The sequence below is a fragment of the Lepidochelys kempii genome, chromosome 5 (genome assembly GCF_965140265.1).
Source record: "Lepidochelys kempii isolate rLepKem1 chromosome 5, rLepKem1.hap2, whole genome shotgun sequence".
Classification (NCBI taxonomy): Eukaryota; Metazoa; Chordata; order Testudines; family Cheloniidae; genus Lepidochelys; species Lepidochelys kempii.
In genome coordinates this window covers 41,971,107-41,988,628 of record NC_133260.1, presented here as the reverse complement: position 1 = coordinate 41,988,628, position 17,522 = coordinate 41,971,107, and the positions used below count along the sequence as shown (strand labels likewise).

Below are 17,522 nucleotides of genomic sequence, written 5' to 3'. Positions count from 1 at the left end.
AGCACATAGTTCTACCCTTCGGCCTCGGCATCTCCATAGCTCTATGGGTCTTCATGAAGGTCCTGGCTGTGGTAGCAACTCTTCTTAGGAGACAAGGAAGCCCCTTTCTGGACAACTGGTCAATAAAGAGAAAAATTTCCACAACACGTGAGAGACTCTATTTACACAGTTCTATACTGATCTCAACTCAAAATATAGAGTGCATCAGGGAAGTATTAGATTCCAAAACAGTGAGATCATATGTTCCTCAATGGAGATTTCAGACAATGACATGCAGCTCCAAGCAAACCCCAGAACAGCAGTGATGACATACCTAAATTCATGGGCATATGGCAGCATGCACTTATGTCACACAGTATACTATATCTTTGTCCTCTGCAAGGATGACTGAGATCAGTATATCTACCCAACAGGCACAGCATGGATCCCTCTAGAACTCCTATCATTAAATTGGTGGACAGAACCATTTCAAGTGTGCAGCAGAGTTTCTTTTTGCATGCTTCTGCCTGCCAAGACTTTACTAACAGATGCCTTTTCTCTGGGATGGAAGCATATCTCAACCAACTGAAAGTCCAAAGGATATGGTCCCCTCAGGAAGCCATCCCTCACATAAATATCCTATAACTAAGAACTATATGACTGGAGTTCAAGGCTTTCCTGCCCCTTCTTTGAGGCTTAATAATCCAGATGTTGATGGACAACACCATGGTGATGCAGTATACCAACAGACAAGGGAGAGCAAGATCCTTCTCACACCATTAAGAAGCCATGCATCTTTTGCACATCACCCCGGTACCTCCCACTCAGTCAACAGAATATCCCAGCAGCCAACTTAGCAGGTACTTCTCAGAAAACCACAAGTGGTGTATCAGGGGCTCTGTCCTCCACAGCATCTTCACAGGTAGAAGATTCCAAAGTGGACCTGTTTGTGACATGCCACAACGAGTACATTTTGTGCCAGAAAGAGCTTAAGTCTTTGCTCCCTGACAGATGCTCATTCTATGGACTAATATGTGCCTTCCCACCGATACTTATGATACCCAGGGTTTTGATGAAGCTGAGACAAAATGCAGGTCACATCATCATGATAGCCTTTGCATAGGCCAGGCTGTACTGGTGTTTGATCGTGGTGAATCTATCAACTCATCCACTAATCACCTTACCAGTTTTGCTAGTCCTGGTGTCTCAGACAAACAAGCAAATCCTGCACTCAGATCCAGCATTGTTGCACCTGACTGCTTGGAAGCTGACAGAATGACTTCTACAGAAAGAAGCTGCTGAGCTGAGGTTCAAAACATCTTACATCAAAACAGAAAACCGTCCACCAAACTGATATCCCTCATAGGATGGGGCATACATTTAAACTGCCTCACAGTGCAAGGCAAATGGTCACCTGCGGAGATATCAATCTCCTTGAGTTGAGAGTGGTCAGGAACCCATTTCCTCTATGCACTCATTTCCTCCCACTGATAACAGGATCGCATATAAAGATCCTAACTGACAACATAGCGTACATGTATTATGTCAACTATCAGGGAGGAGCCAGATCGCCCTCTCTTTGCACGGAGACAATGAAACTGTGGAACTGATGTTTCTCTCACAACATCACCCTGTCCACAGCTTATCTCCTGGGCATGCAAAACGCGATAGTCGACAATCCTGCACAACCATGAATTGGAGATACACCTGTCAGTACTTCACAACTTATTCTCATGGTGGGGAACGCTGGCCACAGACCTATTCACCACGTACCAGAACAAGAAGTGCCCATGATACTGATCCCCACCTTGGAACTGGTACTCTCTGGGCAATGCTTTCCTCCTCCCATGAGACAAAGACTTCTTACACCTTCCCTCTATTTTCTCTTCTGATGAAAGTCCTGCTGAAGATAAAGAAGGACGGAGCTCATATAAATCTGATTGCTTTGTGACAGATTCCCCCGGGTGCAACCTGGAACTTGGGTAATGCCGAGACCTCTGTCTTACCAATGTCAAAGTCAGATTCAGGACTCACATAATTTGTCAGACCACTCTGTTTATTAGCAAAGCGCTTTGCTAATGCACCCAGATGTGAGCCCCTCTCTGAGGCCCAAGATAACTTATTTATACAGCTAAGCCAAAGCCAATTTAACATAAGAGACAAAAGAAAGCAGAAACTGACAAATATACATACGTATCTTATTTGCATACTAACGTTTACCAATCTCCTAGCTCAGTAGGAGCTCTAAGGTAAGTAGTTTGAGGACCCATTGTCTCACACTCCTTAATGATTCTCTTCCTGACAACTGTATTTCAACAAACCCTTCAAGTAGCATTTCTTTAATGAATTATAATTTCAATATAATTCATTCTACTTTCACAGTCCCTCCTTTTGGTCAAGCTACGTAATGACCAACAATGACTGGGTTCCACATATCAAGCGTTCTTTATCTCTTTGTTCATCAGTGATATTTAAAATCATCAGATTAGCACTCTGGTTTGGGGCAGCTATGTGTGTAGCATGCCTGACACAATTTTGGATACAACAGGAAAGTAACTGAAAATGTACAAAAATTATTAGGATTCCAAATAGGAGAGTTAGGGCTCCCTGAAACAACCAGTTTCCTATGCCAGAGAAATTGAAAAGGTTACTTAGCCACTTCCATAAAGAACTTGGCTCTTCGTGGGGAAGATATGCGATTTGTTCTAAGTGGCTAGCATGATCTATTACCTCATTGGTGTTATCTGGTATATACACACAGCAGTCTTTTCCAATGAGAGCACAAGTCCCTCCTTTTGCCGCCAGCACTATGTCCAATGCCTGACAGTTTTGGAGGGCCATCTGTCGGATTGCCCCTGTTTCTTTGGCCAGGGCTCTTAAACTTTCTCCGGTTTCATTTGCCATTATTTCAACTACTGCTTGTAACCTTAGGAGCCTTTTTGCATGGTGTATTACTCCCCCTAATAGTATTAAGGAACCGCCAATGGCCTCTTCCCAGGTTAAGGGGCTTATGTTATTTACATACCATTGGGCATCTGTTAATTCCCTCCTTTTTCGCCTGAAATTGCGGAGGCGTTCTCAAGGGAAGGTTCCTAGCACTCAGAATTGTGGGAAGAGTCGGGCAGGATAACAGATTCCTGACCAATTAGCTGGTAGTGCGGTATAAGCTCTGGTCCCACACACCCAGTGATGGCCTATTAAGGCCGGGAAGGGTCGGTTGCACCCATTTGTCATATAGGTGTTTGCAAAGGAGGGAGAGTATCCCCCAAAGGGTACAGGGTAATTCTCCTTATGAGGAGTGGTGTTATTTGCACGACATTGAAAGATTGTATTGTTTTCACTAATGTTACTGTAGGGGGAACATGAGATTGATTTCTTTTTTTGATCCCAGGTTGAGAAAAAATTCATATCTCCATACCCGGCCCGCCACTTTTTGGTTTTGTTTGAATAATCCCATACAGCATTGGCCACAATATGCTGAAGGCAGCGGCTTTTCCCCAGATCCAGCCCTGTCCCATTACACACCCAACACCAATGACCTTTTCCCTCCACTACACTTATCCATTTAGATGCATTTATTCCCACCACTTCCCAAGTGTCATTGCTGTTCCATATTTTGTTAAACAGACGAGGCCCTCCAGTGAGGTCTGGGGACTTGAGTGGGATAGCCAGGACAGGAACACCAGTTTGAGAGTGGGCTGGGATGTGGCTGCAGACCCAGCAATTAGAAATATTAAGGGTCTGAGCTATCCACACCTGCTGCTGGATAAAAGAATTGTCATTGTGGTCTCCCCAGACCGTAAGATACCAGCAGCCGAGGAACAGGCAGAGGTGCATGTTGGAGGCAAGGCTCTTCTGGTTCTGACAACCTCAACTGAGGGAACCACAGTCACGGTTTTACGCTCACCAGGCAGTAGGCGCTAGGCTCGCTACTGCTTTTTTTTTTGTTTGTTTGTTTTGTTTCGTTTTGTTTTGTTCGTCATCTGCTTCTGGCAACCCTTATGAGAGCGTAGATTGTAAGGTATTGCAGACTGTTCCTCTACGTCTTCTTCTGGAGTCAAAATTGACTCTGTGTTGTCCTGAGGTGACGATTGGTTCTCTGGGGATGGTGCCTTCTTAGACTGTGAAGCATGTATCCACGCTGCGATGCCAGATAGTTTAACAGCCGTCTGTGTTGTAAGCAGTACCTGATGAGGACCCTTCCACTGGGGCTCCAAGGCGTGCTTTCGATGATGGCACTGTACGTAGACCCTATCACCTGGCTTGAGATTGTGGCAAGCGTCGGAGGTGGGTTCTGTGGGCCAGGCTGCTCGAACCTGTGAATGGAAGTGACTTACAGCTTGCATTAGTCCCTTGCAATACTGAAGGAGCGCACTGTGAGTCAAGTTCAAATCTGGAACAGGAGTAATAGTAGTCATACCTCGCATAGGGCGTCCCATAACAATTTCAAAGGGACTTAATTTATGCCTTTGGGATGGAGTGGATCTCATGTCCATAAGGGCTAATGGTAAGGCTACTGGCCAGCTTAATCCTGTAGAGTTACAAATTTTAGCAAGCTTATTCTTAAGTACACCATTTCGTCTTTCAACTGCACCTGCACTCTGTGGGTGGTAGGGACAGTGCAACAGGTGTTTGATACGCAATATATGGTCCAGGTGTTGAACAAGTTGTCCAGTAAAATGTGTACCCCGATCACTGGACAGAGTAGCAGGAATTCCCTTGGCAGGCATAATATGATTTAACAAACATTTGGCAACAGACAGTGAGTCAGCCTTGCTACAAGGAAAGGCTTCAATCCAACCAGAGAATAAACGTACCATAACCAATATAAATTCATATTGTTGACACTTAGGCATTTGTACAAAATCAAGTTGCCAATGCAAGAACGGTGCTTGAGGCATGCCCCGGAACCCCTGGGCCACTTTTACAGGTTTACCAATATTATGGCTTTGGCAAATGGTACAGACTGCACACTGGCGGGCTGCAAAAGAGCTAAAATGGGGGGCCCACCATCCTGTCTTAGTTACAGCAGAGACCATCCCCTCCTTTCCGACATGCGAAACACCGTGTAGCAGGGCAGCCAGAGACGAGTAGAGTGAAAAGGGGGCTACCAAGGTGCCAGTAGGCGAGCACCAAAGAGAATCGGGATGTAGAGAGCAACCTTGGGCAACCCAGGATTCTTTCTTGGTTTCTGGGGCAGAGTCTTGGAGCAGGGTGAGGTCAGTGAGGGACTGCGGTGGTATAGAAACAGAAAGGGAACTGAGAAATGCATCTGGGGAAGGTTCTATGGCAGCAGCATGTTTAGCAGAGGCATCAGGCAAATGCGTTACCCTTAGCAACATCAGTATCCACCATTGAGTGGCCAGGGCACTTAACAATAGCTAGGGCAGACGGAAGTAAAACTGCATACAGAAGGGCAGCGATGTAGGACCCATTTTTAATAGGGGTACCGGCAGAGGTAAGGAAACCCCAAGTTTGCCAGAGGGTACCAAAGTCATGTACAACCCCAAAAGCATAGCGGGAGTCAGTGTAAATGGTGGCGGAGCATCCCTCTGCCAAAAAGCAGGCACGGGTGAGGGCAACTAATTCAGCAACTTGTGCTGAGGTTACAGAAGGTAGAGGCGCAGCTTCCAGGGTTTCAGAGAGTGAAACTACAGCGTATCCTGCAAGGAGACGACCTTGGTCGTCTTGAAAACAGGAACCATCAGTAAATAAAACAAGGTCAGAGTTAGGGAGAGGGACATCAGAAAGGTCAGAGCGCGGGATGGTGACAGCAGAGACAGTTGCAAGGCAGTCGTGGGGATCACCATCATGAGACAAAGGAAGGAGAGTGGCAGGGTTTAACTGAGAACAATGCTTTATGGTGATATATGAAGCTGATAGTAGTAAAAGTTCGTACCTGGTAAGGTGGGCAGAGGAGAGCTGGCCTGTGTTATGTTGTAGCAGGAGAGTTTCTACAGAGTGAAGGACCAGGAGGATAAGAGGAGAGCGGAGAACAAGGGAATCAGACATTTCGACTAGGCACGCTGAAGCAGCCACAGCACGAAGGCAGGGGGGTAAGCCTTGGGCAACAGGGTCTGAAGTGGCAGAGAAATAAGCCACTGGGCGGTTCTTTTCTCCGTGCATCTGAGTGAGAACTCCAAATGCATACCCAGATTGTTCATGGCAGAAAAGGGTAAAAGGCTTAGAATAGTCAGGCAGCCCTAAGGCAGGAGCAGAAGCCAAACCCTGTTTGAGGGAAACAAAGGCAGAATTGGCCTCAGGGGGCCACGGCATGGGGTCAGGCACAGAGAATCAAGTGAGTTCCTGGAGAGGTTTTGCAAGGGAGGCATATTGGGGAATCCACTGTCTGCAAAATCCAGCCATGCCTAAAAACTTCCGGACCTGGCATGGGGAGCGGGGTTGGGGAAAGCTAAGGATAGCTTGGATGCGGGTGGGAGAAAGTGCATGGGAACCCTGGGAGAGGAGAAAGCCAAGGTATGTGACAGAAGCTTGACAGAGTTGTAGTTTAGAGCGAGAAGCTTTGTGACCCTTATTTGCTAGGGCAGTAAGGAGCACTAAAGAGTCAGTTTCAGAGGCAGACAATGAAGGGGAACAGAGGAGTAGATCATCTACATATTGGACTAGTGTGGACCTGGACGGGAAAACAAGGTCAGCAAGGTCTCGGGCTAATGCTTGGGAAAAATATGACGGGCTTTCAGTATACCCCTGGGGCAGTGTGGTCCATGTGTACTGTTGCCCCTTGTAACAAAAGGCAAACAGGAACTGGGAGTCAGGGTGAACCGGGACAGAAAAGAAAGCAGAGCACAAATCAACAACAGTAAAATGAGTTGCATCTGGTGGGATAGAAGCCGAATCGTCTCTGGGTTAGGGACAACGGGAAAGGCAGGTATGACAATGCGGTTAATGGCCCGAAGATCCTGAACAAACCGCCACGACCATCAGCCTTTCGAACTGGGAGGATAAGGGTGTTACAGGGGCTGGAGCAAGGGATAATAATGCCTTGTTTCTGCAGGGCGGTCATGACTGGAGCAATGCCAGCCTCTGCTTCGGGGTTTAAAGGGTATTGAGACAGGCGAGGCAGAGGTTTGGAGGAATCAACAATAATGCAGACGGGGTCAGTATGTAAATGGCCCACTTCAGACAGGTGGGTTGGCCACAGAGAGGATGGGACCTGTGAAACTAGGTGTTCAAGGGATGGGACCAATGGGCAGCAGGGGACCGGAGTGGAAAGGGGAGTTTCAGACAGCAGGGAGGCTACAGAATCGCTCAGAGAGGACTGGGGGATTTGTAAGTAGACACCATCCGGGGAACAGTAGATGGTACAACCAAGTTTACATAACAGGTCCCGACCCAAAAGGTTCACCAGAGTGGAATCTGAGAGCAGGAATGCATGGTCCGCGGAAAGGACCATGCATTTACACACCAATCACACAACCTGGACTGGTAGAGGTTTTGAAAGGGGATAAGGGGTTGGGACTCCCGTAATGCCCACAGTGGATATGGTTTTTTCGGAGCGGGGAACCTCAGGCAGGTCGGCAGTACGAACTGCAGAGACCGAAGCTCCCGTATCAACAAGGAAAGGGAGAGAAAGATCATTAATAGTCAAAACACATTCACCCGTGGGAGTGAGAGGTAGTAAAGGAGCTAAAATTTCCTGAGGTTCCCTGGTGTTCTGTCATTGCTGTGGGACAAAGTAAGTCTGGGGACTGTCAGGCTGTGCCGACAGGGGGTCTAGCTGGTTGTTTACAGAGCTATTAGGCCGGCGCGGACACTCATTTTTCCAATGTCCAGGTTGTTTACAGTAATTACAAACATCCCCAAAACCCGAAAATCCAGTTCCACGGCCCCTCCCGTGACCACCTCCCCCTCCCCGGTACTGTTTACCTTGCCCTGAATAATGCTGTATTTGCAGGGCCATTAACTTTTGGGAAGATTGTTCCTCCTTTCCCTTTAGAGTGCGACGGCAGTGTTCTGCCACTGATTGTAATTTATCCATGGTTTCAGTTTCCCACCCAACACTTATTTGCTTTAGCATACTGCCAATAGCAGTTAGGAGGCCATTAACAAACGCATGAGCCAGGGCGCCCTTCCCATTTTCACCCAGTTGCTATATACCAGAACGTTGCAGAAAAGCATCAGTCAGTCAGGTGTGATAGTCACCCGGACTTTCTCCCTGTTGCTGTTTACAGCAATGTATGGCTGTCCAGTTTGTTTTTGGAGTCCATACTCTGGGGATGGCCTCATGTAGGTTTTTAGCTCGGTCTTTACACTTTTTTCGGTATTCAGCGTCAGGACCGGTGTCTGGTAAAGTTGAATGGCGCTCACTGATGGGCCAATTGGCTGCTGTGAGCGATTTTTCATGCTCGCTAGGGTTTACAAGTAGCTTGCACAGCTGCAGGAGGTCTGCCTCAGAGGGTTCATAGGTGTCGCACACTAACAAAAACTCCTCCGCAAATGTGGTAGGATTTTCCAGGGGCTTTGGAAAGCCTTTTACAATTGAAAGGAGCTCTGTATGAGTCCAGGATTTATAGCTCCAAGTGGGACCCTCTTGTTGGCCGCCAGTATGCAGGATTCCGAGGGGAGCCTGGATAGGTTTAGAGCCAGAGCTTAAGCTTTGGGCCCAATCAGTGTCCAGGCTATCTTCGTATGTATGGGGAAAAACAGAGGAGTCAGGCAGACTGGAGGGTTTCGGAGGAACGGAGTTTTTTTCTTTACGGGTCTGAGTGGTACCAGAGGAATGGGCCTGGGCGGTATTGGACGATCCGGATTGGTCTGAACTGGAGACCCCTGGGAGTTGTTTTGACTGCCTATTGATCCAATGCAAGGATGCCAGGCCAATTAATGCATCTTCCTCATCGTCATCCCCAGAATTTAACAAGGGGTTTTCCTCGTCCTTTCCCACAATGAGATGGGAGTATGAAGGGGGATGGGATCAATCCTGATCTTCTCGGAGAACGGGATAAAGGGGAGCGCTCGGTCTGGCAGTGGGAGAGGAGGCTTCTAATAAAGCTTTTAACTTATCATTTGAATCCTTGAGAGAGGCAAGTTTTGATTCTGTCCACCTATGATTTGCCTCTTCCCAACACTACATGAAACAATCAACCTCTCCTTTTGCCAATTTAGTTTTAGGTTGGCCGAGTTCGTCTTTTAAGACGTCTACTCGGTCTTTGTCCCAAGATCCTAACAATGGCCACTGAATTTTGGGATTCTCCTGAGTTAGCCTAGACCATTTTTCCAGAAATTTACAGGAGTCCGGACCCTTCCTAAAATACATAAAATGAGCTGGCGTTCCTTTAGGAAACTGTCCCGACTTAGACGTCTGGTTACCCATGCAGGAGGACTTTACACACCAATCACACAAGAAGGAAAGTCGGGTTCGTCAGAGCCATGTCTGGTGCAACACACAAAAGGAGCCCACAGGCTACTGCTTCAGTCACCCTTGCTTTCACACCAAGGGCTTTACCCAAGGCGCAGTGCGGCTGCGATTGTGCAGATTTCACTCACTCAGACCGAGGGGACAGGAACCCTTTGGTCAGCCGATCCCCAGACGGAGATGGCGCCCAGACTCAAACACACCACAGGGAGGATGGATAGACACAGAGACAAGACAGTCCTCGGTCTGGACAAAACACAGAAATAATTACCTGACCAGATTCCTGATGTCAGATCCCGGGATCCTTACCAGAACAGAGTGGGAACCAACGGGTTCGATGGCGTAGACTTCACTGTGGTCATGCACCCTTCTGTTCTGGTGGAGGACCGTTTGGGCCAAATGCCCAGGTGCCGGCTTGCCACAGCCGTCCTAAGAACGGTCAGGAGTCACACTGCCCCAGTGAAGACGGTTGCCATCTTGGTGGAACCTCCAAATTGTCAAAGTCAGATTCAGGACTCACATAATTTGTCAGACCACTCTGTTTATTAGCAAAGCGCTTTGCTAATGCACCCAGATGTGAGCCCCTCTCTGAGGCCCAAGATAACTTATTTATACAGCTAAGCCAAAGCCAATTTAACATAAGAGACAAAAGAAAGCAGAAACTGACAAATATACATACGTATCTTATTTGCATACTAACGTTTACCAATCTCCTAGCTCAGTAGGAGCTCTAAGGTAAGTAGTTTGAGGACCCATTGTCTCACACTCCTTAATGATTCTCTTCCTGACAACTGTATTTCAACAAACCCTTCAAGTAGCATTTCTTTAATGAATTATAATTTCAATATAATTCATTCTACTTGCACACCAACCTGGGCTCCTTCTCACACTGTAATGCTATGACAAGCTGTAAACCCCTCCAGGTCCTGCACTCACATAGCTATCCACAAGCAGGGACACACCCAGCTAAGTTAAATAAATGCTTTCGCCAGCCACTCATGAACCAACAATAGAGAGGCTCCAGCCAACTCCCCCCAGTTCCCCAGCCTAGTACCCTAGAGTTGGACTATCCTGGCCTGGTCAGAAGCCTAACCACTGTGAGTTTATTACCCAGTCCGCCCCTCCCTCAGTGTGGAGAGGACATATACCAGGTCTTGTTCCTGAGCAGATTTCCCTTGCACTTCAAGCAACACACTGTAAAAAATGTATAACAGATTTATTAAGAACAGAAAGATAGATTTTAAGTGATTATAAGAAGTGAGCATACAGATCAAAGTTGTTTACCTAAGACATAAAAGTAAAAATGCAATCTGAGTTCTATAAACTAGACCAGATTTAAATCAAGCAGTGTCTCACTTTGATGGTATAGTTCCTTAATATACAAGCTAGGATTCTCCTTTGCAGCCTGGGAGCACCTCCCCAGTTCAATCTTCGTTCTCTATACATGTTTCCAGGTGTTGAGTTGTAGGAGGAATGAGGACAAGCAATGATGTCACTTCCTCCTTTTATAGCTTCTTTCAGCTTTCTGGAAAGATCCTTTTCTATGAAGTGCATCAAACAGTCTCCACTGTGTATGTGCTATCTTTGAGAGGTTTCTATTGTATACAGTTCCTGGGGTACTCCTTGTGAGTATGTATTCCCCTCAATGGGCCATCATCAGTGTCTGGCTGCCCCATTGTTGTACCTGAAAGGTTGGTTGTGGGTGTTTCCAGCTTCACATCATATTTTAGTAACATACACATAACTTCATAACTTCACATAAAATGACAACACATACAATTCAACAGTATATTAATATTCAACAGATCAAGACTTTTAAAATGATATCTTACAAGGCATACTTTGTACAAAACACATCATAATCATATCATCATGATAAATATGGGGGGTGCCAGGGTGTTGCTTTAGGGTACAGCGTCACATGCTCCCACGTGGCCAAGACAGACCTGCTACCCTTACTTGATGCAGTTCGCAATTGTCCCACTGATCTCCCTTCTCTCTCAGGATAGAGGGCGTACCACACATCCCATCTCAGGGATCCTCTGCCTCAAAGTACGGCTTCTTGGTGGTCCAAGCGCCTAGACAGCTCATGCTCAAACGAAGTACAAGAGGTTGTATTGCACAGAAGACAGTCCTCCACACGACTCACTTACCTCAGAAATGGTCCAGGTTTCAGATTTGGAGCACATCTCACCAAATCTCTCCCGTGTCAGGAACTCTTCCACATACTCTGGAATATGTCCTGACCCTTAAAAAATTGGGGTTATTCCTGAGCTCTCTCAAGGTCTGCCTAACAGCTATTACAGCATTTCACCAACCTGTAGAAGGGTACTCAGTATTATCGGACCCAACCACTACAAGGTTCCTTAAGGGAATAACAAACCTCTTCCCTCAACCTCAACTTTCTACCCCCTCATGGGACCTAAACCTCGTGTTGAAAGGGGTGACTAGGCCTCCCTTCAAAACTATGCCACTTGTTTACTAGCATACCTATTAATGAAAACAGTCTTTCTGATTGCAATTTCCTTGGCTATAAGAACAGGGGAAATAGCAGCTCTGCTGATACATCCCCCATACACAGTATTCTTCCCTGTCAAGGTTACACTTCAGTTGCACCCAAGGTTCATCCTTAAAGTGATCTCCTCGTTTCACATGAATCAGTCTACTCACCTTCCTGCATTCTACTCCAAGCCTCACTGAGACAATAGAGAGGTCATACTACATACCTTAGATGTTAGGAGAACCCATGCATTCTTCCTTGACAGGACAAAGGCCTTTTAGGAAATCCCTTAGACTATTTCTCTCTATGGTGGAAAGATCTAAGAGCTCGGTGACATCAGCCCAAAGACTCTCCAAGTGGGCGTTGAATTGCATCAAACAGTGCTACCAAATTGTAATGACTCCTCCAGACTCGATCTGTACTACCTATTCCACGAGATCAATCTACTCATCTGTCGTCTTCTTCAGGGATGTCCCCATCTCAGAGATCTGCAGAGTGGCGACGTGGGCATCAGTCCACACCTTTGCAGAACGTTATGCAATCACCAGGGACTCTGCCTCTGATGCCATCTTTGGCTCCACAGTACTATCATCTGTGACTAACCTGACTCCAAAGCCCCAGCCCTCCAGTAGGAATACTGATTGGGAGTCACCGAAAGGGACAGTACTTGAAGAAGAAGTTACCTTGTGCAGTAACAATGGTTTTTTGAGATGTGCTTCATGACCCTCCTTCCTCCCCTCTACTTTAGAGTTGTCGCTATGACTCTGTGGTAGAGAAGGAACTGAGGATGGTTAGCTCTCATGCATTGGCTAGCCTCGGGATGCAGCATGAGGAGAGACAGTACATGTCCGGACACAACGGACAGTACTATCGAAGTTCTCCGATCAGCAGCACAGGGATTCAGACACACCTACAATGGAGCACCCATAGGGACACACACATCTCGAAGAACCATTGTTACTGCACAAGGTGAGTAATTTCTTCTTTCAGTGAGTGTGATTGAGAATCTGGAGCAATAATAGATCAGTATATTGCCAAATTACACAAAATGGCTGACTTGTGATTATCAAATACCAAAAGGTGAGCAAATGTGTGATAAATTAGTAATAGAGATGAAAGATGTAGGCTCTTGAATGAGAATTCTCAGAGAGCCCACACTAACTCTATGAAGAGTTGTAGACATGTGCAAAGCTAGTGAACAAGCTCACATACAAATGCAGAGCATAAATAGAGCAGACACAGGTAACTCACTAAGTAGCATAGGCAAAGTATGAAAATACAAGGAAAAATACACCAACATTTGTGGAAAACAAATACAAAACAGAGGAGACAAAGAAAATGCAAAGGAAAACCTGTGGATTCCATGCAGTAAAACATTATAAAAATGGAAAATGCCCCTTCTATGGGGTCATATGTAAAATTTGTGGTAGGAGAAGGTTGCAGCCAAAAAAACCCAAAGAAATAAATGGACCATATTAAGGAACCATCAGAGGAGTCAAGTTCTAAATTAGCCTGTCAGAAATCAGAGTCTGCAGCAGAGCTAGTCTCCAGGCAGCCTCATCAGTACAGCTGGCCTGCAGCAGACTGCCCGATTGGCCATGACACCTGATTTGCTGCAGGGGCCAGCAGGCTGGCTCTTAAATCAGCAGCAGCAGCTCACTGGCTTCTTAATGCTCATGCCACCATTGTGCCTACTCCTGCTTGTTCCTCCTGCTCCGGCCTTGCATCCAGGCTTCCCTCTGTCCTGCCCCTGCCTTGAACCCCTCCCTGCTCCAGTACCTGGTCTCTGGTTTGACCCTTTGCTTTGGCCCTAGGCTACTGACTCCAGCTCTTACCCTAGTCTTTGGGTCCTGATGCTTGCTCCGATCGCTAGGCTAGATCACCCTTGTACTGGTAGGCTGATAGACTGAGAGCCTTTAAAACTAGGGCCGGGGCGTCCACAACGCTAGCACAGACCCTACTAGCAGCAGAACTGGTGGATGCCACCCAGAACCTGCAGAATGATGCCCATTGTTACTGAACTTATGGACCACATCTGGCAGGTCACCAAGAACTTCAAAGGCAGTTAGAAGTCACTATGGCAAGCTATAAATAGTATGCCAACCAGTCCTGCCAGCCAATGCATGGCATTCATAGAATCATAGAATATCAGGGTTGGAAGGGACCCCAGAAGGTCATCTAGTCCAATCCCCTGCTCGAAGCAGGACCAATTCCCAGTTAAATCATCCCAGCCAGGGCTTTGTCAAGCCTGACCTTAAAAACCTCTAAGGAAGGAGATTCTACCACCTCCCTAGGTAACGCATTCCAGTGTTTCACCACCCTCTTAGTGAAAAAGTTTTTCCTAATATCCAATCTAAACCTCCCCCACTGCAACTTGAGACCATTACTCCTCGTTCTGTCATCTGCTACCATTGAGAACAGTCTAGAGCCATCCTCTTTGGAACCCCCTTTCAGGTAGTTGAAAGCAGCTATCAAATCCCCCCTCATTCTTCTCTTCTGCAGGCTAAACAATCCCAGCTCCCTCAGCCTCTCCTCATAAGTCATGTGTTCTAGACCCCTAATCATTTTTGTTGCCCTTCGCTGGACTCTCTCCAATTTATCCACATCCTTCTTGAAGTGTGGGGCCCAAAACAGGACACAGTACTCCAGATGAGGCCTCACCAATGTCGCATTGGGGTAGTGGATGAAGTGTGGTTGTCCACGTGGAATCTGTGATCAACTTGTCCCTCCACAAAGCTGGACCATTAGTACCTGTGACCTTTCCAAAGCACAAAACAGATTAACCTGGTTACATAAAAGTTACAGCTACCAGATTTCCTCGAGATTCACCCCGGCTTCCATGTCTCACTTCTAAAACCATTAATCATGAATCCCTTCCCACTTCGTACTACTCCCCCTCTTCTGCCTATAACTGTTCAGGGCCAAGAAGAATATGTGGTTCGGCAGATTCTAGACTCCCATCGGGTCTAAGGAAAACTACAATAACTAATTAACTGGGACAGTCACAGTCCAGACAAACGTTCATGGGAACCTGCAGAACATCGCCATGCCCCAAACTGCCTGTGTGCCTTCCATCACACTTACCCTGAGAAACCAGGCCCTGAGGTTCCTAGACAGCACCCCTGAGTGGGGTCTGTTGTCAAGAATCCGGGCCTGCAGCAGAACTAATCTCCCAGGCAGTCTCATCAGTTCAGCCAGCCTTCAGCAGGCTGCCCAACTGGTTGCAGCAGCCAGCAGCAGCTCACTGGTTTCTCATTGCTCATGCCCATCCCTGTGACTGCTCTTGCATTGTCTTGTACTTATACTTTTTATTTTACTAAGAAGAGCATGTGTGTTATTGAACATAATTTAGGATTATTAATTTAAACTAAGGTTTGGATTTTATGATTGTGTAATCATCATCTCCTTTTGCGCCACAGACCTGTCAGGAATGGTCTAGTTATTACTTAGTCCTACCTTGAGTGCAGGGGACTGGACTAGATGACCTATTGAGGTCCTCTCCAGTCCTCTACACTTCTATGATTCTATATGTGAAATGAGTTATTTAAATTTCCTGATTTTCTCTCTACAGGTGGTTTATAGGAGATTGGTCAGAATGCAGTAAGACCTGTGATGGAGGAATACGTACACGAACAGTTCTCTGTATCAGAAAGATTGGACCGTCTGAGGAGGAGACACTGGACAATATTAACTGTTTAACACACCGGCCTATTGAAAAAGAACCCTGTAACAATCAGTCTTGTCCACCACAGTGGGTTGCCTTGGACTGGTCAGAAGTAAGGATATTTCACACAGATTAACATTTTTAATTCATTGGCAATGGTTAAATTATGAGTTCCTCCCACTGAATGTAAATACATTTTTATTGCTGCTTGTCATCTGTAAATCATGATCTAAAGGCAGAGGATTAATAAGAAATCAGTAGCTGTCTGATTTAGAACATTAAACATGTTTAAAATGACATTAAAGTCTTTAATTTTTATCTACTGTCATCATGTAACGAATAGGGCATGTTGTTTAGCCAATAAAGGCTAAAACCAGTGCTGCTGCGCAATAATTTGTTGGCATGGGGCAGCTTCCTGGTTCAGCAAAGTCATAAACTGAGAAAGGGGATTTTAGTTTCCAGAGGCTTCCTTACAGGTGTATGGCTTAAAAAAGGATATGATGATTTTTAGAGCACTTAGGTATAAAAAACTACAAGAAATGCCATGTTTGTCCTCAAGTAACCCAGCAAGCATACATAAATAAGTACCACAGAAAGGTGATGTGAAAGCTGGAACTAAGACTTGCATCTCCAGTATTCCTAGGAGAGGCTAGTATACCTTTATTAATAGGCAGTGTCCGTTAGTGTATGAAACAAGATCTAAGCTCAATTTATGCTGATTCAATCCTATTGAATTCAAAGGATGTGCACCCGTACAATTGAGAACAGAAATTGATTCCATTGCCCTAGTTCTGAGCTGAATTCAGACTTTGCAGAGCACTACTAAGGCAAGGTGGCAAAGATGGTTGTGTACCTCCTTTGCAACTCCTAGTTTCCAGGGTGGGATCCCCATCTTATATTAGAGCAGCCTCAGGGCTGTTTTAAGTTATGGCACACCTGCCTTCAGCTCCAAGGGACTGTTACAGCATCTGTAAATAGGCAAAGCACAGCAGTCACACACACCCCCCATATGCTGGGGGCCATGTTGAAGTTGCATACAGTGCCATCAGCTCCACACCATATACAGATGATGTACATCACTTCCTGTCATAAACTGTTGATGCAGGATGCTGTGAGATGCTGTGGCTCTGCTTTCATTGATGGCCTAATTTCAGAGTGATGCTATCCCTCTCTATAGTTTGTATTTCAGCTTGTAAAGAATTGTGGTGTGTTTTGGGATGTTAAGTGATGTATAATGTCTGATAATTATTGATATGAACATTGAAAACAATTTTCTCCACTGGTGAAAACTACCGCTAACTTATGGGGGGAGGAGGGGAACTCAACCAAATCTGCCTAGTTTAAAAATTATTTTTTTCATCATTTTTCCGACATAGAATTTTATTATCTCTACTGTAGTTGGCAAGCATTCGTTCAGTTCCATAGGGGATCTTCCATTAAGTGTGTGATTGTTTTTTTAACTAGGAGCAGAAAAATATTTTTAAAATTTACAGGATTTTTTTTCTAAAAGCTTCGGATCATCTTTAGCCCTTTATGCTGATGCTATTGCTTGGACTCCTGAGGTTCCATTTTTTGTTACAAGTTTCCATCATTCATTTGGGCAATACAAAGATGGGCCAGCCACAGAGTTCAGATCTTGACCCGTCTCTGGTTTTATAGTCTTAAAAGAATGGCCCTTTTTCCCAGAGTATTTTCCTAAGATGGTGTCTGGTTTATATCCTTATTATGTGTCAGAAAGCAGTTCCCTACAGTAACATCTCTATGTACAGAGCAGGGCCGTAGAACACCCCCCCCCCCCCCGGATTGTGGAGTGAGTTTTTAAAAGGTGCCAGGAGGCAGACTGTCAATGTCATCCCTTATGTACTATGTCCCCTCTCTTCTCTACTTGCCTATTCCCTGCAATTCAAGCTGGTTTTAGAAGTGGAGTGGCAAAGCCAGGGCAAGTGGGGGTTTGGAAGCAATCCCTACTTGGTCACCCACTTCCTGAGAGAGAAGAAGGCACA

At 45.9% G+C, this 17,522-nt stretch overlaps 1 protein-coding gene across 5 annotated transcripts in view; it reads left to right on the top strand.

Moving 5' to 3' along the window:
* ADAMTS6 (ADAM metallopeptidase with thrombospondin type 1 motif 6) overlaps positions 1 to 17,522 on the top strand; it is a 328,383-nt gene that overhangs the window by 288,455 nt on the left and 22,406 nt on the right. For all 5 annotated transcript variants that reach the window (XM_073344058.1, XM_073344059.1, XM_073344057.1 and 2 more), the window contains one exon: positions 15,427 to 15,631. In XM_073344058.1, the coding sequence (XP_073200159.1) occupies positions 15,427 to 15,631 (205 nt within the window). The remainder of the gene's footprint in view (positions 1 to 15,426; positions 15,632 to 17,522) is intronic.